Genomic DNA, 22,132 nt, shown 5'->3' with positions numbered 1-22,132 from the left:
ACTGGGAGCATCATCTGGCCACCACCACCACCACCACCACCTCCATTCTGCTGAACAATTGAACGCGCACCCGACAAGCTGAGGTCGAGGGGGAGTTGGATGGTGGCGCTTGTCATTCTTGCCATAACAAAAGGATTATTCAGTTTTCCCTATGACTTTCCATTTGCCCATTGTCTTGATGGCTTATTCCAACGAAGCTTGATTTATAAAGCTTTTAATTTTTTTTGCGCTGTTCGAACCCCAAAAAATAAAAACAAGAAAAAGCGTCTGTTTTTTAAAGCAGTTTGTTTATCCCCATACTTGCTTGGTATTGCGTATCATATTACATCGCCCATAGCGCGCACGTCAACAAAGGGAGGAGGACAGGCTGTACGTTCAGCATACTGTTGACTGCCTCTTTATGTCTCATTATTGGACACTCTGCCCAGGGAGTCCACTTCTTCCTCTGCACTCTGACCCAGTCACTTAACCCCAAACTGCGGGCCAACAGGGGGCTTGGCAGAGGGATGGTGGGGGGGGGGGGGGGCGATGGGAGAGCACAAGGTTAATGCCCCTGAGACAGCACATTAACTCAAAAAATAATGATAGAAGAATTAAGAGTTGACAGGAAGATGATGAATTGTTTCGGTTTCTGTTGGATGCTGGGAGGGAGGGGGGTGGGGGAGAGGGGGGAGGGGGTGGGGAGAGCGGTGGGGTGAGGTGATTGGACCGTTTTGAGTTAAGGGCAGCCTGCCTCCTCTTCCTCATCCTCCTCTTCTCCTCCTCCTCCTCCTCCTCTTTGGTACTCCTCCAGATTGTCTGTCCCACTCAAATCAAAAGAAGAGGGGGATGACTGATTGAGGCCACAGCTGTTCAGGAATGCAGGAAAACAAACTGCTTCGACGTCGGAGAAACTTCCCTCAAGGGCTGCGGATGAAGAATAAAATAAAATAATGCAAGGAGAGCACAGCCTGTCTTGAGTGAACGTGCCGCGAGACAATGGAATGCAGAAGAAAAAAAGTGAAAAACAACCGCAGACACTCATCGGTCAAGGGAAAGATAAAAATCGCTATGCACCACCGCTTACACGGACCATGTTCCCCCATCTGCCGTTTGTATTCCAGACCTGCCTCGCTCTGGTGATAGACCTGACACCCATGTGCCACTCCCTGTCACTTTGATCAATATTCACCACTTTTTATTGAATGTGAAAGAAACGAAATACATACAATCATCACAGGCAGCTGTTGCTGTTGCCGTAGCGTGTATTATCTGCTGATAAATTGCTTGTTGACGTGATCCGATATTGCGCTACCAGATTTGTGCCGTGGGTCAGCCCTGGCATTGTTTATCTTCTAATTACTATGACGCCGGCCTTCTGATTGGCAGAGCGCGGAGATAAGCAGCCACCGCCTCAAACTGTGGCCTTGTTTATCCAGCCACCAGACAGGAAAGATGATGGATGAACTGAGTTCATTAACTGATAAATTGAAATGAATTGATATTATCATGAGGCTACGATAGGAGCGCAGGAGGGTGGGATAATAAAGATCACACTCCACCCCTTTAGAGCGGCCACCTACGGACGCACGCCCCCGCACTCATAAATGTCACATGAAATTAATTTGCTGTTTTGTTTTCCAACAAGTGAACAACCCCCCTCCCCCATGTCTCTAATGAAGATGCAATTGACAGTGGCACAGAAGCAGACGTCGGCCATTATCAGACGTTGGTTAAACGCACCGGGGATATAGCCAAAGCCCAGCGCGCTGAGGCGTCCGCGGGACACACGCGGGATACAGTTGGCAGGGCCCTGCTGTGGTTGTACTACCCCGTTCTGCCATCCACCTGAACCAGGGAACCGCAGCATCTGAACCTCCCACGAGAGTTCCTCCAAATGGGCTAGGCTAACAATCCTCTCCCAAGGAATTAGCTGGCACACCACGCAAACTCACACACACACACAAACACACATACACAGAGCAGTGTCTGGCTCGCTCCCTGGCTTTCTCTGGCTCTTTCTCCCTCTCTTGCACATAACACACACACACACACACACACACACACACACACACACACACACACACACACACACACGCGCACACGCACAAACACAACCACACTTACACACAAACGCACACACACACACACACACACACACTCATGCTCGCACACACTTGATTGTAAGATCCTTCCGGGGACTTACATAATGTCTCCTGGATTTTGTGTGCTTTTGCGATCCAAGCCTTCACAGATGGCCATGTCATTTCCTGTTTAGCCCTGTCTCCCTGTATCGAGTAGGATGTGGGCAACAATTCCTTTCTGAGATGCTCCTTGTGAACATAATGCTGTTCTGAACATTCTCCCCACTCCAAAAGGGGCCTTAACATCAAGTGCTATCTGGGGGCTTTTACATCAGCCAGGAATCTTTCTTCTACAGTCTTGATAAAGATTCAGCCCTCACTGTGGATTTCATCTGTTTACAAATAGCATTGTTAATTCTTAGCCTTTTCTGTTGCCTCTATAATGGTTGATTGATGTAGCCTTGTAGTACAACCAATCAAAACCTTTCAGTAAAAGTAATGAGGAGCAAAGCATTGCACATCCTCATCATCATCATAATCATAGTCAAATAGGTACTGTGTCCGGAATTGCAATCCCATATGGCGGTGGCGGACACAAGCGGTGATGCTTCATCGTGACATGAGGCTGCCCTTGCACTCGCAAGTGATTGGGCTACACACTACCTGGTTGTCAGGCAAACCTGGTTCTCCCCTTTGAATCATACAAACAAGGAACCCTTCAGCCCATCGCAGTCGCACAGAACCCATTCCTCAAGTATTCACAGAGATTTTATTTCGAAGCGAGGCAAGACGAAGAGGGGAAAAACCTCATCTTCTAAAGATGAAATGAACAGAAGCTTACACTGCATACATTAAGAGAGCGAACGTGCTTTCATCACATTTCATTTAATGGGAAATGAGGCCATATTTCGTGCTCTGCAGAAAACGTAACAATAAGCATAAATGTATGCCAAGACAAGACTATTTGACAGTAAAGAAAGCGAAACCTTAAATTGTGGCTTATTACAAATGTGTCTAAACTGTTTCTGTTTTCATCAAATATGAGCACAGGAGCAAAATAGTAGTCGATTTGAACAGTGGTGGGGTCTCAATGCTTATCAGTAATAAATTGGGTTGGTTCTTTGTAGAATAGCTAGCGAAATGTGTGTAGGATTGGTATTTCATCCATCCTGTAGTTTCTGCTTCACAATGCAAAGGATTGTGGTTTGCATAGTTGAAAAGGCTATGTAAACGCACACACATTTTTCTCCTGATAGAAACTGTCTGCAAACGGTCGGAAAACGAACTGGAATGTGTTTTAGAATGTATGTAAGCATCACTTGCCAAAAAAACGTGACACCAAAAGATTGGACAACTTTTCCGAGGCCGTCGGCATCAAAGTGCATTCTCTATAGGATTTCAGAGGGAGCACTTGCACGGTAGTTTAGTGACACTGTAAAGTCGGTATGGTCTCCGTTAAAAAGAGCATATATATATACTAGAGTCACTAGCCTACTGGTACTATGATGACATCAAGGGTCTCCTGATGCAACCGTGCCCCTTTCCCCCGCAACCCCATATCCGAGGATAGGCATTTGTGGCCCGCGATCTGATGGCTCTCCCGAGCTGACGCAACCGAACATGAGTGTGAGCTGTGTGTGAGAACGGCTCAGCGTCAGGAATTGTGAAAGATATCCAAATTAGGAAGTTAAACGCTGAGAATGACGAGGCCGCTAAGCGCAAGGGAACTTAAGGGCTCTGTTGTTTTACACGCCTGTTGAATTCCTGTTTTGTTGTGATCCTCTTTTTTTTTGTTATTTTTGTGGTGGCCATTAGGCGCCGAAACTAAACGCGGGAAATGGTTCCCCCTTCGAATAAATAAATAAATCCAGAAATAAACAGATCGTTTCTGCCGGTCACAGTATTTACTGGAGCGGGGAGGGGGGCGTGGGGGGGGGGCGGCTGCTATAGCAGCGATCTGTAGGGGGTTGGAACTTGTTTGTTGCTCTGTGTTGTTACCTGCTTTACACACAGCCCGGAGCCCCGAGGCTCCTGTCTCTGCGGGCCCCCCCCAGATTTCTGCAGGCCATCCATCTTGCGGAGGGCGGATCATTATGCAGTGGACAGGCAGCTTTAGGCCACGGGCAGCGAGGGAGAGACTCCACCAGGATGAACTATAGGCTGTAATGCTTCTTTACTGTACCCCCGTGGACCCTCACTGCTCTCTCTCTCACTGTCCCGTTTTCACATTAGAAGCCCGGCCAGAAGAAGCCTGTGAGGAGCCTCCCCCTAATGTGATCTCCAAATCGGGGCCTCTGTATCTCAATGGGATTGTTTGGTCCCGATTTTTGTGTTTTTGTGGATCAAAAGGGGTTGTTTGAAACGATATACGATGGAGTTGGCCAACGTCTAGGATAAGGAGTTCATGTTGATCTCTGCTGATTTGTATTCTTTGTCGTTTAGAAAAGTATATATTATCAACATTAACTGTCAGAACGATTTTACAACATGGACAAACTCCCTGAAGGCAACGAAGCAAACCCAGATATAGAAACAGATATAGATATTTTTATTTTGACCATGTTACTCCAGTGGGCATGATTTTAAATACATAAATGAAGACTTGGACACAGATAAAACAGGGCATCTGAAGCTGTCTGTACAATGGCATTAGGGTAAGCAGAAAGATTATTAATAACTGTAACTGGTTTTTTTTTTTCGATACAAAGACTGAGAAGTTTTAGCTGTTGGTTATTTTCTTGGCATGGAAAGTATTTCTCCGGGCCTTTTGTTTGGAAAACCTAATGAATTTGTGAACACATTGTCTAATCTCCACAGGAAGCAACAAATAAAAGAATAAACATTTCCCCAAAAATAATAGATTATTCATATCTTGGAATATAATGGCATGATTTTCTCACCCGTTAGGAAACAGACTATTCAAAGTAGACTACAGCAGAGCCTTTTCTCTGTAGAGCAACACAGTCATCAGAGAAAATGAAATCTTAAGTGATGGAATGGTCCAGATGATGGTGCTTTGGCAGACAAATAGAGAAAGCAATATTAAACGCGGCAGATACTTAGAGGCAGGGCTTGTTTGAGGGATGACAAAAAATATTGTATGAAAGAGAGAGAGATGGAGGGTGAGTGAGAGAGAGACAGAGGCAGACCGAGAGTCAGAGAGTGAAGAAAGAGAGAAAGAGAAAGGAGTGAGAAACAGGGATGGGTGGGTTTATAGGAAACAGCATGGCCACTGGTAGAAATAGACTTCTCAGTAGCACTGTTTGCACACACACCCACACACCCACACATGCACACACACCCACACACCCAGACACCTGCACTAGAATCCCAGCGGGTGGCACTGTGTAATTTGGCACATCCATTTCCTAGGCTGGGGTTTTTCAGTTGCTGTCGAGGCAGAGCGCCGAGCCCCACAGGGCCGTTCTAGCCAACCCCACCAATGATGTCACTTTCAAACACCATCACTGAATTCCGAAACCCAACTGCATGTGCAAAGTATTTCACCTCGCTCCCTCTCGTTGTATCCCTCACCGTCTCTCTCTCTGCCTCTGTCCCCCTCTCTGTCTCTTTTTCTCCCTCTCTCTCTCGATCTCTCTGCCTCTCTATCTCCCTCTCTCCCCTTCTCTCCTCTCCCTCCCCCTCTCTTTCTCCCCCTTTCTCTCCCTCCCCCCTCTACCTCTCTCTACCTCTCTCTCTGCCTCTCTCCCTCCCCCCTCTCTATCTCTCTCTACCTCTCTCTACCTCTCTCTCTGCCTCTCTCCCTCCCCCCTCTCTATCTCTCTCTACCTCTCTCTGCCTCTCTCTCCCGCATGCACACGCTGCCTTTTTTACTATTCATTATTCCTGTCACAGGAAGTAATTCTTTGCTTGTTTTTTAATCATGAAGCCTGCAGGTTTCCGACGAAAGAGGGTTGACCCCCTTATCTCTAAGATGGTAGGTGGGGGGAGGGGGCTGAGGTGGGGTGTGGTGCTTCCACATCCACTATCACCATCGCCATCACTACCACAACCGCCGCATCGACAACATCCCCCCCGCCGCTCCTCGTCGCCCCGTCTCGGTGTGGCACTAATTAGGCGTCTCCTCTCTGTGTATACCCCCCCCCCCCTGTCCCCCCCCCCCCCCTTGTCCCCTCAGGCCTCCAGGAATATCTTTGCCGACATCGGTGACATCTGCTCTGCTTCAGAGGAGGAGAGAGATTTCGGGAGAGAGGTAGAGAGAGCGAGAGAGAGGACGAGAGAAAGAGAGAGACAGGGAAAGAAAGAGACAGGGAAAGAGAGACAAGGAAAGAGAGAGACAGTAATAGAGGTAAAGAGAGTGAGATAGAGACAGAGACAGCCATAGAGAGGAGGGGAGTTAGAGAGCGATTGAGAGAGAGAGAGCTGAGGGATTGGAGGTGCTGCCTTCCCATGCTGCTTGCTTTGCCCCTACCTCCATAGCCCCTCCTGTCTTGTTTGTGTGTGTGTGTGTTGGGGGGGTTGTGCCAGTTGACAGAGACTTGTGGTCACAGATAGAGGTTAGAGTCACTGAAATGCTCAAGCTGCACGAGGGAAGGGGAGGGGGGAGCATGGCGAGATTTGGATGCTTTTTTTAGCACCGGGGTCAAAGCGTGTTCATGACTGCACCATTCCAGCAGCCAAAACAGAGGGAGATTCTGGTGAAATCCACTCTGTGTGTATGTTGTTTTCCTTAGGTTATAGAGCTGACTTGTTGTTTTTACATGACCTTCAGTGAGTAAGGGAAGAAAAATAACAGATTTTTTCCCAATGACGAGATGTCCCTCGGTTCAATTCGAGAGAACAGGAACAAAATCGTAGAACCAACATTGGCTCGCTGCAACGATCAAACAGCATCAAAACAAACAAATGAACCAAATCCCCAGTGTTTATTATTGTTATTATTCTCTAAATTAATGTTGTTAAATCTGCCGCTAGTCTACGATTCTGCTCGAGCTGACAAGTAGCTCAGATGACTCAGAGAGGCATGGAACGGAGCAGCACTTACCCTTTAAGAAAACCTAAAAAACCTTCTCTCTCTCCGCTCCGTCTCTCTAACTCTCTCTCTTCTATCTGTCTCTTTATTCTCTCTCTCTCTCTTTCTCTCTCTATCTCTCTCTCCGCTCCATCTCTAACTCTCTCTCTTCTATCCGTCTCTTTCTTGGGTCTCTCTCTCTCTCTCTCTCTCTCTCTTGCCCTCCCCTCTCTCTGTGTATATCTGCTAAGTGTGTCGAGATAAGCGGTGACCTGTCCAGCGCGGCTCTACTTTGCTCTGCTGCTTCTCTGAGCTTTAAAGACACACGATGAATGCCCAAAGAGCAGGGTTTGACATAGGATAAGTGGCCATAGTTCATAAGTAGTGCCCGAGTCAAGCACACTTAAAAAAATACAATACATTAGGGACACACAGGGAAGAGAGCAGGGAACATGAAGCGCATAGAAAACACTTTTGGTGAAAAAAGGCAGCGTTAGAATTAGATTCAACCGTGTCTCCGCTGTCTACAAAAGAATAAGGAATAACACAAGGACGGTTTCATGTGTGAGGCCAATCTTTTGCGCAATCTGCTGTGCCAACGTGGGCTGCGGCTATACTGCACAGCAATTGTAGTCAAATGTGGAGTTTCTGTGTTCAGATAGGCCCCGAGCTGTTAGCCTGCTTTACCTCAAAGGGTTTCTCACTGAGCGGCAGTGGGAAGGAGGTCGGATGAAAAGGAAGAGAGTGAAGGAGGGAGAGAGAGAGAGAGAGAGAGAGAGAGAGAGAGAGAGAGAGAGAGAGAGAGAGAGAGAGAGAGAGAGAGAGAGAGAGAGAGAGAGAGAGAAGGGCTAGGCAGGAAGTCCTGAAGGGAGACTTGTACTTGATAGAGCTCTTTTTCTTTTAACTCAACTTGAAATGGAGAGGAAAGCGAAAAATGGCAGGAAGAGAAGACTTTGATCGAGGGATGACAAAAAGTTTAGTGCAAACTTCTCCATTTTTACAGTTTTAATTTGGCACATGGCACAATCAGCATGTATGCGTCTGGTATACATAAATAAATACTAAATATATTTATACATAAATATACATATAGAGCTTTAACAAAGACACCCAGCAGGGCAAGTGTGGTTATACGGTGTTGGAAGAAACGACAGCACATACAAATAGCCTTAATGTTTATGTTGGTGCTCCACTGTCTGATGGTGAAACTAGCTGTTCTGTTCTGTAATGGGGACAATATCTTCATAGAAGCCCTATATATATATGTATGTATGCCCATATTTATATATATATATATTCAAAGAAATACAAGTGTGCGCTGATGTAGGTTTATTCAGCGCAAACAGGCCCCCTTTCCCCTGTTCAAGAGGAACTCTTACAAAGTCAATGGAATCATGTCAGTTAGTTCAGTTGAGTCTTCATCTAGTTTTTTTTATTTATTTTACACGTAAAATAATAGATCTATTCCATAATCTTTAAGCAAAAAATTAGACATATATAACTTTTTAAAAATAACAAAAGTGCTATTTCGCAGACAGACTGACGGCCAGGGACGCAGCAGAAACACCACGGTGGGTGAACAGAAGTCAGCAACATGGGGGAGAACCCAGCCCTTCAGCCCTAGCCCCACCGCACACTAACTACACAACAAAGCAAAACAGGTCAAACCAGGTGCATTGACGCACACACACACACACACACACACAGACACATACACACACACACACACACACACATACACATGCATGCACACGACCTCCCATGCACACACACACATACATACATACATACATACACACACACTTTCCCCACACGTCACACACACACACACACACACACACATACATGCACACACACGCATACATATACACACACACACACACACTTTCCCCCAACACACACACACACACACACACACACACACACACACACACACACACACGCACACACACACACACACACACACACACACACACACACACACACACACACACACACACACACACACACACGCGCGCGTGCACACCCACACGTAAGTGTATAGTACCCACAAACACACACTCATACAAGCCGATTGCTCTCTCCCTTGCGACTGCAGACAATGACTCCTTCCGTTATCTCCAATTCATAACCACACTTGCAGCCCTGCAAACGGCACACCATTTGCACATGCACCCAATCACCCACCCACACACACACACACACACACACACACACCCACACAGGTGCTCAGAGCCCCCCCATTTGCACACAAACACACGCTTTGTGAAGATAATATTGGAGCGTAACACATAACTTGGCTGTAAAAGATGCACTTTTTTTTTCTTAACAAAACAATCACAGTAACATAGTTTTTTTTTTTTATCTCTGTCATGTCATCTCCTGGGCCAGAGTCTGTCTCCAAACACACCGTTTCTAGACGAGCTCAAAAGAAACCAGAAAGGAATAAGACCAAACAAGAGGGGAAGATAAGACCGTTTGTGAGGGCTGTGGAAAGAAAAGGGTTTGGAGATCTCTGTATCTGCATGTCCTCTGGGTTCAGCACCTTGTCGTTGGTGAGAGAGTCTCGAGTCAACGCTAATCATGGCCAACGTGGAATAGTCTCGGGGGCAGAAAGCAAAACACAAAGAAATACACTGTTGTAAGGCATCGAAACGCAAAGAAAAAGAAAATAAAGCAATTAAAAACATCTTGCGGTTATCGACGTGGAGGCCATTGTTCTAGTGGGAGTCTCCCTTAGGAGGCAGGGATGGGAAATAAAAAGCACTTCTCTTTGTTTTTTGTTATGAATTACAGAAAAGAAAAAAAAAAGAAACGGTTTTGTGTCTTCTCAGTCTTGCTTTTTTAAAAACGCTTTTAAAATGATTATTTAGAAAAGAAAATTTAAAAAATAAAGAAAGAAAAAACACACTGCAGAAAGATCCCCGTCCCTGTCGAGGGGAATAGGAAAAGCAGTTTGATTTTGGCAGCTCTGCACAACTTGACATCCGCAGAGAGCTCGCGGAGACTTCCCCCATCGTAGTAAAAGTCGAGTCAAATCACTCTACGTTTCTGAAATCCGTCTCCCGCCGCCGTGCTCTCCAAACAACCCCTCCCCCCGCGTCCCGCTCCTCTCCCTGTGATATTTATAAAACACAATCCTCTGCGCCTTTATTATAGTGTCAACCCTCTCCGTTCCTCCACGCCTCCTTCCTCCTCCTCCTCCTCCTCCTCCTCCTCCTCCTCCTCCAGCTCCCGCTCCGCCCTCCGCCCTTCCGTTTAAAGCTATACCCGCGTGGTGGAGTGGGAGTGGGGGAGGCCCGTGGAGTTGAAGCCGGCCGTGAAGGTGTTGTAGGGGTGCAGGTTGGGCATGCCCACCAGCGAGTTGGGGATCATGGTGATGGTGTTGGGCGTCATCAGGGGGATGTCGTCGGGCGAGCGCCGCAGGGTGAGCGTGTAGTCGGGCAGGGAGGCCAGCCGCAGGGACGCCTCGCTGTTGCCGTTGCCCCCCTGCACCTCGCACTCGTGGTGGCTCTGGTTCATCTGCAGCGACATGATCTCCTCCTCCGGCCCGTGGTGGCCCATGTCGTTGGCCCCGCCGCCCTGCCGCCCCTGGGGGCTGGGCGGCCCGCGGCCAGAGTCCTGCCGCCGCTTGTCCTTGCGGTAGTAGAGCGCGGCGAAGGCCAGCACGTTGAGGAAGAGCAGCGAGGCGCCGACGGCGATGGTGACGCTGAGCTCGGTGGAGTAGTCCCGCGGGTTCTCCACCACCAGGGGGCCGGGCTCCTCGCCCTCCTCGCTCCAGCCGTCCTTGTCCTCGCTGTTGTAGGCCGGCGACATGGGGGGCCGCTTGGTGTTGAAGGGCCAGGCGGTCCGCTTGGTGGACAGGGTGTTCTGGGTGGTCTCGGGCGGCGGCACTTTGGTGGTGGTGGAGGTGTAGTGGAACATGTCGTTGATGTTGTACAGCTCGGGCACCAGGTGCTTCCAGAAGGCCACTTTGGTGGCGCGGTAGTGGTCGCGCACGCGCGGCTTCAGGCCGATGTGCAGGTACAGCTGGTCCTGGGGGCTGTACTTGGACCAGGCCACCTCCTCGAAGCGGTTCGCCTTGGTGTGGATGAACTTGGTGTCCTGGGGCACCGGCTTGTTGGGGTCTCTGGAGAGGAGAACAGGGGGAGAGAGAGGGTTAGAGAGAGAGAGAGAGAGAGAGAGAGGGAGGGTTCACTACCAGGGCTGTTCGTGGCCATTAATGGACAATGAATTTGACGCTAATCAGAGTTTAGGATGCGGAATGAGGCAACTCATTTCATGAAGTGAAGACTTGGAGTGACGAACCGCAAATTACATTTATTACCCCAAATTTGAAGACCAGATATAATAAGAAGAAAGGGATGAATAAACATAGAGAACAAATATAGAAAGAAAAGTAATGAATTCAACCCATAGTGGTTCAGCCAGAAGCTGCTCACAGCGTTATTCTCAGAACACAGCTGGGGGCTGCAGCAGTCCCAGACAACCTTCCCCGAGCCGTCACAGTGTGTACCGCCACACATCTGTCCACCACACCACACCGCACCTTCTCCACACCACCCTGTCTTCAACACACACACAGACACACACACACACACACGTCCCTCTCTCTCTAGTTCCAGATGTTCCTCGAGCACGAGGCTCGAGCCTCGTGCCACGGGGAGAGCCACCCACATCAGGGCGCCGGGGGGGGGGCAGGGCTTCCAGTGTAAACACGTATGAATAAGTGAGGGCCTGCAGGCCCCGAAGGCGCGCATCAGGAAGTGGGCTGGTTTGTTGATAATCCGGCGCTGCTGGAGCCCCCCCACTGCTAATTGCTCGGGGAAGGCATGCGCCGTTTGCATTAGCTTCCAGTGCGCTGATGCAAAGTGGACAATATTAATCAAGACACTAAAGGGAGCCATGGAGACGCCTCCCCCCCCCCCCCCTTCTGCACGCGTTTGTTAGCGTCGGACAGTGTTTGTTTGTGTGGGTGTGGGCGTGCACGTGTGTGTGTTTCTGTGTGCGTGCGTGTGATGATGTGTGTGTGTGTGTGTGTGTGTGTGTGTGTGTGTGTGTGTGCATGTGTGTGTGTGTGTGCGTGCATGTGTACATGTGTCTATGTATTTGAAGGGCAGAGTGAAGTATACGGAAGTCAATACCTGTGTGTATAGGCGCACAGCCGCACACACACACAAACGCAAGAATGCGTGCCAATATGCATAAGAGACTGTAAGACAAACATAAGGTGCACCCACACCAGGCGTCGGGGGCGGGGGTTGCAGTACCGCATCCCCCCTACAGAGTTCAGTGTTTCGCTTGTTTGCCTCCGGTACGTCTGACCCTGGACGGGCCAGCCATTTCAATTACAGTGAGGCTATTGATTTATTGAAGGAATTAACATATAGCAATCTCCTACAATCACACTTCTCCCTGCTGCTTCGCTCCAGCACCGTGCCAGCAGTGCGCACACGCCACAGTGGTCCTGGAGGAACGTGAAATAACTTGAGTCGCCGTGGAAGTGACTTTGTGAAAGCACCGTTACATGGCCTTGAAAAACAGAATGACTGGCCAAGAACCACTATTCTGCTTCAGAGAGAGAGAGACACAGAGAGAGGAAGATAGACTGATAGAGAGAGAGAGAGAGAGAGAGAGAGAGAGAGAGAGAGAGAGAGAGAGAGAGAGAGAGAGAGAGAGAGAGAGAGAGAGAGAGAGAGAGAGAGAGAGAGAGAGAGAAGAGACTGGGTGTGAGAGCGAGAGACTAAGAGAGAGACAGAGAGAGAGGGGGAGGAAGGCAAGATGGAATCCGGCAAGACGTTTCTGTAAATGTCATGAAATATCTTTGCGGGTCTCAACGTGGTGATGAAGTGAGCAAAGTTCAGGTTCTTTTGGGGGTCTAGGGACCTGGCAGCGCCGTATGTGTTTGTGTGTGTGTGATTGCGTGTGTGCTTCTGTGTGTGTTTCAATGTGTAGATGGTTTGCGGTGTGGGTATGAATAGGCAGGGTCAAGATACTCCAAACAAAGCCAAAGGAATTAAAAGCCATGCCAGATGAAATCTCTACGCCGCCGACCCCCCCCCCCCCCCCCCCCCCGCCTCCGGCCCTTCTTCTGCTGTCCTTTATTTTTCTTTTTTCAGGTCAATGCTTCTGAGAGAGGTGAGATGACGTGGAAGGGAGGGGGAGGAAGAACATGAGTGTGCGTGTGTCATATTGTGTGTGTTTCTGTGTTTCTGTGTGTGTGCGTTGCCTGTGTGTCAGAATAGGTAGGGAGAGGTTAATAGTACCTGAGAGGACTTGGGAGAGGGGAGAGGGCGGGAGAGACAGTGGGAGAGTGAGTGAGAAGGAGAGCAGGTGAGTAATCTCTCAGGAGAGAGAGAGATAATCAGAGGGACAGAGAAACAGAGGGAGGGAAAGGCGCAGAGAATCACAGGCACAGAGAGACAGAGAGACAGAGAAGCACAGAGACAGAGAAACAGAGAGAGAGAATCAAAGAGAGAGAGAGAAACACAGAGAAAGAGGAACAGAGAGACAGAGAGACAGAGGAGCACAGAGAAACAGAGAGAGAGAGAGAGAGAGAGAGAGAGAGAGAGAGAGAGAGAGTGGGAAAGGTGCAGAGAGAGAGAAACAGAGAAACAGAGAGACGGAGAAAACCAAGTGAGAGAGGATGTGAAGCAGAGACACAGAGAGACAGACCGAGGGAAACATACATTGAGAGAGAGAGAGAGAGAGAGAGAGAGAGAGAGAGAGAGAGAGAGAGAGAGAGAGAGAGAGAGAGAGAGAGAGAGAGAGAGAGAGAGAGATGGTGAATTGCAATAGCCGGTGTTGAGTCCCTGGGCATGAGCCAGTGTCAGCCTAGCAGCCACGTAAATAATCTCTTTTATTAGTCCCGTAATGATCCCCAATGAATATTGACAGGCTGGCTATGATGACTTTGTAGCCGAATATCAGTAATTAGGTTTCAAAGGAGCGGGTTGGTGGTGGTAAGGTCATATTGATTCCCCCATGCTCAACATGCCAGAGAACAGCACATCAACGGGGCTGCCAGTGACGTCTCGGGCACGTTCGCTGCAAGGAGCCTCACGGTGCAGAGATGGCACCCACACACACATTTGCATGCACACATACAGTTAGATGCACACACACATACACACACACATTTAGATACACACACTCATCGCACGCATTTAGATGCAAGCATATAATCACGCACACACACACACATATGCACGCAGACACACAAACGTACACGTATACGTGTACAGACATACACGCGCACAAACAGTTAGATGCACAGCAATCACACACACATACACAAACACACACACACACACACACACATACACAATGTACAGACACATACAGAGGCACAGAAAGTTAGATTCACACACACGCCATACACATGCATACATTTAGATGCAAACACAAACATTTAGATGTCACACAAACGCACACACACACACACACACACACAGAGTCCCAAACACACAAACACACACACGCACACGCACACACACACACACACACACACACACACACACACACACACACACACACACACACACACACACACACGCACCCATACACAAACAGTCCCAAACACACAAAAACACACAACAATCAGCACGACAACACCCAGGGCAGAACAATTGCACTTAATAGGAGTTCCTGGAATCTCCATAACAACACACATTTCCTCTCTCCGCACGCCTATCAGTTTCATGCATTGTAATGGCAAACGTTCATCTGAGAAAACAAACGGGCGTGTCTGTGGAACAAGGGAGCAGTGGTGCAGAGGACTCTGAATCGCTCCGTGGTGGCTGGCTGGCTGCTTCGCTGCGAGAGAATATGAATAATTTAGAGAATACAAAAAAAAATCGATATGGCGTCTTTAGTTAATTTGATTTGCCGCATTAAAGGACAACTCGCTGCCTTATCTAATTACACACACATATGCTCGGATGATCATTGCGGCGTCGATGGTGAAAAGTGCAACAAATAAAACTGCGAGATTACATTTTTTTGTAACTTTGGATACGATCTCGTTGTTTCGAGGTCGTGTGCTGAGCTCAGGGGTCAAAGGAGGCCTGATCCTAGTGCTCTCTCTCTCTTTCTCTCTCCGCTGCTCTGTATAATTATATGTTTCTGCATGGTATATGTTAATAACATAAAGTCAGATATTCCCTGCAGTGTCTCCAGAGTGCTTTGCTGCTAAATTGGGCTGAGTGGAAATTCGATACGGTCATTTATCGTCTTCAAGTGATGTTGCATCGTCGAAATGAAACGAGGGTATTGACTTATTGTGATACCGATTATGTAGTCTTAATTAACGAGGATTAGGAAATATGGCCTTGCTAAGAATTAGTAATAATAGACATAGGGGAAGGCTTGGAATGAGAAATGAGAAAACGAGAGATGGTAAAATCTCTTCTGAAAGTCGGCTACTGTAGCTTAGATAGCCTTATACTTCAATTGAATAATGCTTGGTTGAACACTGGAATGCTATTTTAGATCCATAATGATATTGTGATGTATACTGATATCCCCAAACCCTTCTCCCATAATAAGTATTCCAATGGTAAAACAGTGTTGCATTCAGGGATATGCTGACAATCTGTACAGCCTGTATAGAAAATAAGAAATACAGGAATGATGAAACGGCTTGTGCTCCCTCGAATCTGGTCGGATGTGTCAGAACGGAGCGCTCACCCTAATTATTTGGACAGAAATCGGTTTGATACTGTAGGCCATGTTCTTCCTATTCTCTTCACCCCCCTCTAAATGTGAAATATGCTGCGGCTCAGAGGTTAGCCGTGCCTGGAGGAAGCTCAATCATCACAGAGATACATTAGAACTTTAAAAAGACTCGGGAGGGAAAGCCCTGATGATATCACATCAGTAGTCTGCTGATGGTGGTGGTTTGCCCACGGTCCCTGCGCAGTTAGGGAACTCTCGTTAAAGATATAAGAAATGAACTCACTCCACCAACCCTCTGCCCTACCCCTCGAACCCCCCTCCTCCCCCGAACACACACGCGCACACGCGCACACACACACACACACACACACACACACACACACACACACACACACACACACACACACACACACACACACACACACACACACACACACACACACACTGCACCCCCAGACAAACTAAGGCACTTCCTCACCTTCTTTGTTTGAGGTGCACTCACTCAATTTGGCCGCGTGCACTCGGCGCTCACCTCCCCGTTCTACTTGTTGTCGTATCCATAGCAACAAGAGCAGAGCTCCCCTCGTGCCCCTGCCCTGCCCTGATACCTCACACTGTGCCGGGGCCCCGGCCCCATGTTGTGGGCAGTGAGCTAGCACCACCTGTGCCCCAGTACGCAGCGGCAGTGTGTGTGTTTGTGTTGTGGTCCCTGCACCCTTGGAGTGGCGGCCCCCTGCATTAGCTGAAAGCCCCCCCCCCCTCGCCCGGCCGACCCCCTCACTTAATCCAGGGGGGGGGGGGGGGGGGGATCGGGCGGTCTTACAGGGCGGGCAGAGGGGGGATTATTACAGCCATAAAAGCGGGCGTTTTAATGGCCTTTTCAGATTCCCTCTGATGTGTTCATATGGGCCCCAGCACTATAAACCAGTCCTACGGCTCCCCCCCCCCCCCCCCCCCCCCCCCCTCCCCTCCCCACGACCTGCTGACCTCCCTCTGACCTTGGCCAGCAAGGTGTGATGAAGCCGGCCCTGTGTGGGTGCATTTCCAAATGCCTGTGTGTGTTGTGTGTGTGTGTGTGTGTGTGTGTGTGTGTGTGTGTGTGTGTGCCTGCGTGCGTGCGTGCGTGCGTGCGTGCGTGCGTGCGCGCGTGTGCGCGTGCGAGGGGTCTCCCGTCTGCTTTTGACCACGTGTCACGCGAGCCTCCACTGTGTACGCGTGTATTGTTCCATAATATTGCCGGTAAACACCGCGGCGGAATGACCCCCGCGGGAGCCGTTGCCACGGAGACGCGCCAATCGGAATACAACACACGCGTGGGCCCCCTGACAGAGCCGTGCGAGCGCTGGCAGGCATGCCTCGCTGGAGGACAGGACTCACCTGGGTTGTGTTAAGAGGGTCGCTGCCACTGTGAGTGAGGTAGCACCTATAGCCTTGGCTCTCGCGCTCCGGGCTGAGTAGCTTTTACGTTGCCTATTCTGCAAACCCCCTCGCTCTCTCTCGCTACCTCGCTACCTCGCTACCTCTCTCTCTCTCTCCCTCTCTCTCTCTCTCTCTCTGTCTCTCTCTCTCTCTCTCTCTGTCTCTGTCTCTTTCTCTCTCTCTCTCGCGCTCTCTGTCTCTCTCTCTCTCTCCTTCTCTCGCTCTCTCTCTCTCTCTCTCTCTCTGTGTCTCTCTCTCTCTCTCCTTCTCTCGCTCTCTCTCTCTCTCTCTCTCTCTCTCTCTCTCTCTCTCTCTCTCTCTCTCTCTCTCTCTCTCTCTCTCTCTCTGTGTCTCTCTCTCTCTCTCTCTCTCTCTCTCTCTGTCTCTCTCTCTCTCTCTCTCTCTCTCTCTCTCTCTCTCTCTCTCTCTCTCTCTCTCTCTGTGTCTCTCTCTCTCTCTCCTTCTCTCGCTCTCTCTCTCTCTCTCTCTCTCTCTCTCTCTCTCTCTCTCTCTCTCTCTCTCTCTCTCTCTCTCTCTCTCTGTGTCTCTCTCTCTCTCTCTCTCTCTCTGTCTCTCTCTCTCTCTCTCTCTCTCTCTCTCTCTCTCTCTCTCTCTCTCTCTCTCCCTCTGTGTCACTCTCTCTACCTCTCTTTCTCTCGCTCTCTCTCTCTCTGTCTCTCTCCGAGCACCGCGAGCGCCGATGTAAAAAGGTAGATAGCGAAAGGCAGAAGAATGGATCTCTATCTTCTTTTTCTTGCGCTCCGTCGTGTGGACCTCCACTTCCCCTCTCCTCTCCTCCCCCCCGCGCGTGTAATTTGAAGCGCTTGAGTGATCATAGAGCGGGCCATCACCAAATCTGAGAAGACACATTCAGGTGCCCTCAGGGCGGAGACAAGAATCTATTTCCACCACGCTACTCGAGGTCCCTGCATTCTCCACGGCTGAGAATAGCAACTGCGCCTGCGAAACAAGGAGGGCGCAATTAATTCGCCAGCAACGGCGCCCGCTTAGCCCCGCCTCTTTTTATTTTCTCATGCGTTTCTCAGGGGCCCCAGACACCGCTGTCGCCCGCGTAACCGATGTATCCCCCCCCCCCCTCTGGCGCTTGGTGTACTCGCCACCAGGTCATACAGAGAGCACACACACACACACACACACACACACACACACACACACACACACACACACACACACCGTAAACACACATCCACACACACGCACACGCACACACACACACGCACACACGCACACGCACACACACACAACGGATGCTTCTTCCCACCCGGGCGCGGCGGAGCTAATGTGCTCCGGTTTCGTGGTGTTTGTCGGTGACACGTGAAGTAAGATCGTCGAGTTATGATACAAAGAGTAAAAGAACAAGGAAAAAGCTGAAATTCACGCGAAAACAATGCTGTGTGTAGATGCGGCTAAACAAAAGGGTTTGTCGGGTGGTGCAACATCAGAACTGTGCGGGCAAGCGGCCGTGCTGTGCGCCTCTCAGCTTTCATGTTTTAGCAACTGGGATCGGACAAACCAGGGCGGAGGGAGGGGAGGGAGTAGAGGGGATAGGGGGGGAGGGGTTGGGCTTTTTATTTAATGTCAGCCCATCGGATCAGCAGGCTAAGCAGTGCCGCGCTGGCCGAGCGTGTTGCTTTGACTTTGGGCCGTGCCGGGCTGTCGGGCCAGCGAGGTCACAGCTGCTCCGTGGCCACTCATTATTATAGACACTATTGATTTTCTGGATTGGCTTGGAGAGTTTAAGTGGCAGAAAAACGCTAGCGTCTCTCCTCCTCTCCGCGCCTCTGAATGTTCACAGCGTTAGCATGAGGCTGTGGGCGCCGAAGCCGAAAAGCGATCTTACTTTCACTTTCACTTTCTAATCCAATTCAGAATCGAAATCAGAATCTATTCATTTTATCAAAGAGTTTGCACATACAATGCAAGCGACGATGCAAGAATAAAAACGCCCACGTATTCGCCCACAATATTTACAAACTCAGTCATCAAGAACTATATAGTAAATCATAAACGATGCATGCTGTGAAAGGCTAAGAGGCAATAAGAGCGCGCAGATGTGTATGGACATAATATACCCATCATGCAACACATCTATTTGTGTTCTGTCACCACAGCCACCACCACCACCTCCACCACCTCACCTCCACCACAACTCATTATATTCAGACCACGCCGCATGATGGTGATCGATGGCGTCCCGGAGGGAGGAGGAGGCGGGGGGGGGGGGGGGGGGGGGGCTTTTAACAAGCCCCTACCACTTCCTTCCCTTCTTTCATGTAAATCAGCGTATCGGCTACAAATCTCCCATCAAGTGAGTGCCTCCTTAATGGAGAAGGTAGGAGGGACGGTCAGCTCTCGTGTTATTCCAGCCCGGCCTAAAGCCCTTATTGAAAAGCCCTCTCTCTTATCTCTCCCACCCTCCCCCGGGTGCCAAACTGCAACCATCCCCCCCCCCCCCCCCCCTCCTGCAGAGCCCTAATGAGGGGTAGTGAGAGATGCGGTGGTTAAGCCAGGGAAAGTACGTGAGATTTAAGGGTGGGGAATTGGGGCTTGGCGCTTGCGTCTGGGGGCAGGGGGAGTGGAGGGTGAGGGGATGGAGGGGGGGTTTGAAGGTGGTGGTGCTGGGGTTGGCGATGTAATTAGCCGGGCTAAAAAAAACATTTTTTAAAGAGAAGGAGGTTGCGCGGTAGCATGGGAGAGGTCAAACAGAGGGCTGGGCCTGCATTGGGAATATAAAGGTTGATGTACATTGTCGTTAACCCTGCAGCAAGGGAGGGGTCACATGAGCGGGAAAAAACACAGGATTTCAACCGCGGCGCGGCAGTAAATCACGTCCGCGCTCCGCCACCGCTACGCCCGGATTACCTCCGTCACCGCCTGTCTCCGTCGCCTGCTGCTGTCACCGCCACACCCGCCCGCGATCAATACTGCATGTGTTTAGCCCATGTCCATGTTTCTGCTCCAAAATAACAAGGGAGGCGAGAAAATAGACTGTGTTGTGTGTGTTTGTTTACGTGTGTGTTTGTGTGTGTAGGTGAGGCGGGGGTGGGGGGTGGGGGGGGGGAACGACTAGTACCGCTGTATCCATCCTGTTTCTACATGACGCCGTCTGAAATGAGCCTCAACTCTCCCTTGCCTAGAACACGGGGTAGAATGAGCGGGAAAAGCAGCACGAACGAGAACTCAGGAAGTAAGGGAAGAGACTTGAAGCTTGGATATATTTACAGCGCTAATGATCTATTATGATTGATGTCTCTCAGCCTTTCATCATTACGCCTTTTATGAAGTAACGCCAGAGCTGCGGGCGCGCCGTGCCTCCTCCGTTCTGTACGTGACGCTCCCGCCTGTGTGTGTGTGTGTGTGTGTGTATGTGCGTGCACTGTGTCTGTGGGTGTGTGTACGGGACGTGTGTGTGTGTGCACAATGCACATGCATGTGTGTGCGTGCACGTGGGTTTGCATGTGTGCGCCTGCATGTATGTGCGTTTGTTTTGCGATTGAGTGTGCATGCGTGTGCATGTGTGTGTTTTCGTGTTTGTGCGTGTGTGTGTGTGTGTGTGTGTGCGTGCATATGCGTGTGTGTGTTTTGCTGTGTGCGTGCATGTGTGTGCGTGTCTGTGTTCCGTGTCTGCGTGTGTGTGTGTGTTCATGCCGTGCTTGAGATCCGTGCACAGGGAGGGTGCTACAGTGTGAGGACCTGTGATAGGCTTTCAGGGTCGTGCTCATATAGCAGATGTGGATGGGGCACAGCTGCCGCCGATATTGATATTATTGCTTTCCATTGATGAGGGAAGCGCGGCAGCGAACAAGTGGAAGTGAAGAGACTTCCACAACAACACATACAAACATACAATGAATGCACACATTCAGTGCATATGTACAAACAGTACAGATGTACATACTTACTTACATTAGAGACAACAGAAACTGAATGCACTCAACATAAAACATATTTACACACAAATGCGAACACACGTGTGCAGACACATACCTAAACACACACGCACATTCAAAGGCGCACACACACACACACAAACACACAAGCACACAAACACACATGCAAAGATGCTCAAACACACACACACACACACACACACACACACACACACACACACACACACACACACACACACACACACACACACACACACACACACACACACACACACACAGACACAAACACAGACACAGACAAAAACACATAAACATGCACACACACACACAAACACACGCACAGACACACATGGATTTGCTTGTGTGCTCCACCCACGTTGCAAAAGGCAAAATAAATAAAGAATTGGGCAGGGATTTGCTACGTGCAGATGACACATGAGGGGGGGGGGGGGGGGGGGGGGGGGAGGGCGGGGGAGGGGTTTAGTGTAGTGGGGGGGAGGGTGCTGTTATGATGCACTCTGTTGACACGCAGTCCAAGTGTCTCAACACTGTGTCAGCCATGATTCTACAGCCGATTTAGCGACTGGGCCAGGAAGTGCAATCTGGGTCAGCTCATTAAGAAGATCAGTGGGGGTAGTGGAGAGAGGGAGGGTGGGAGTGTAGAGCAGTGAGACAAACCACTGGCAGGGGTGGCTGCTTCTCGGGGACGGCCACCCAGACTCAGAGTTTGGGTATTTTATTGGGTGTTAATTATACGGAGATCCTTCGGGGCCAAATTGGTCAGACCACAGAGAGGGAAGAAGAGATTTATATAGATCTATCCTCGGGCCACTTTAAATGCAGCGGATGAATTTATGGCACAAAAAAGAAAATCTATTGGGAGAAATTTACGGTGCTTTAATTGTTGCCGGTACCTCCCACTCACCCTCCACTAACCCCGGAGAAATGAGTGATTAGTGGTGGAGTCCTTGACTTGGTCTGAAGGAAAATAGCCCTTTGGAGGAGAACTTCTGAGTTTTTCTATTATCATTGAGCCATCTAATCCCAGGCTCTTTACCAGCTCAGTGCCTACTGCTGGGTTCCCAATAATC

General features: G+C 49.6%; 1 protein-coding gene across 2 annotated transcripts in view; it reads right to left on the bottom strand.

Annotated features, from left to right (window-relative positions):
* Positions 1-10,236: 10,236 nt before the first annotated feature.
* nlgn3a (neuroligin 3a) overlaps positions 10,237-22,132 on the bottom strand; it is a gene marked incomplete in the record, with an annotated part of 124,867 nt that continues 112,971 nt past the window's right edge. For both annotated transcript variants that reach the window (XM_030368951.1, XM_030368952.1), the window contains 1 exon segment: positions 10,237-11,164. In XM_030368951.1, the coding sequence (XP_030224811.1) occupies positions 10,300-11,164 (865 nt within the window).

This window comes from Gadus morhua, chromosome 10 (genome assembly GCF_902167405.1).
Source record: "Gadus morhua chromosome 10, gadMor3.0, whole genome shotgun sequence".
In the NCBI taxonomy this organism is placed as follows: Eukaryota; Metazoa; Chordata; class Actinopteri; order Gadiformes; family Gadidae; genus Gadus; species Gadus morhua.
Note: the sequence above shows the minus strand (reverse complement) of the source record. Positions and strands in the feature narration are given on the sequence as shown.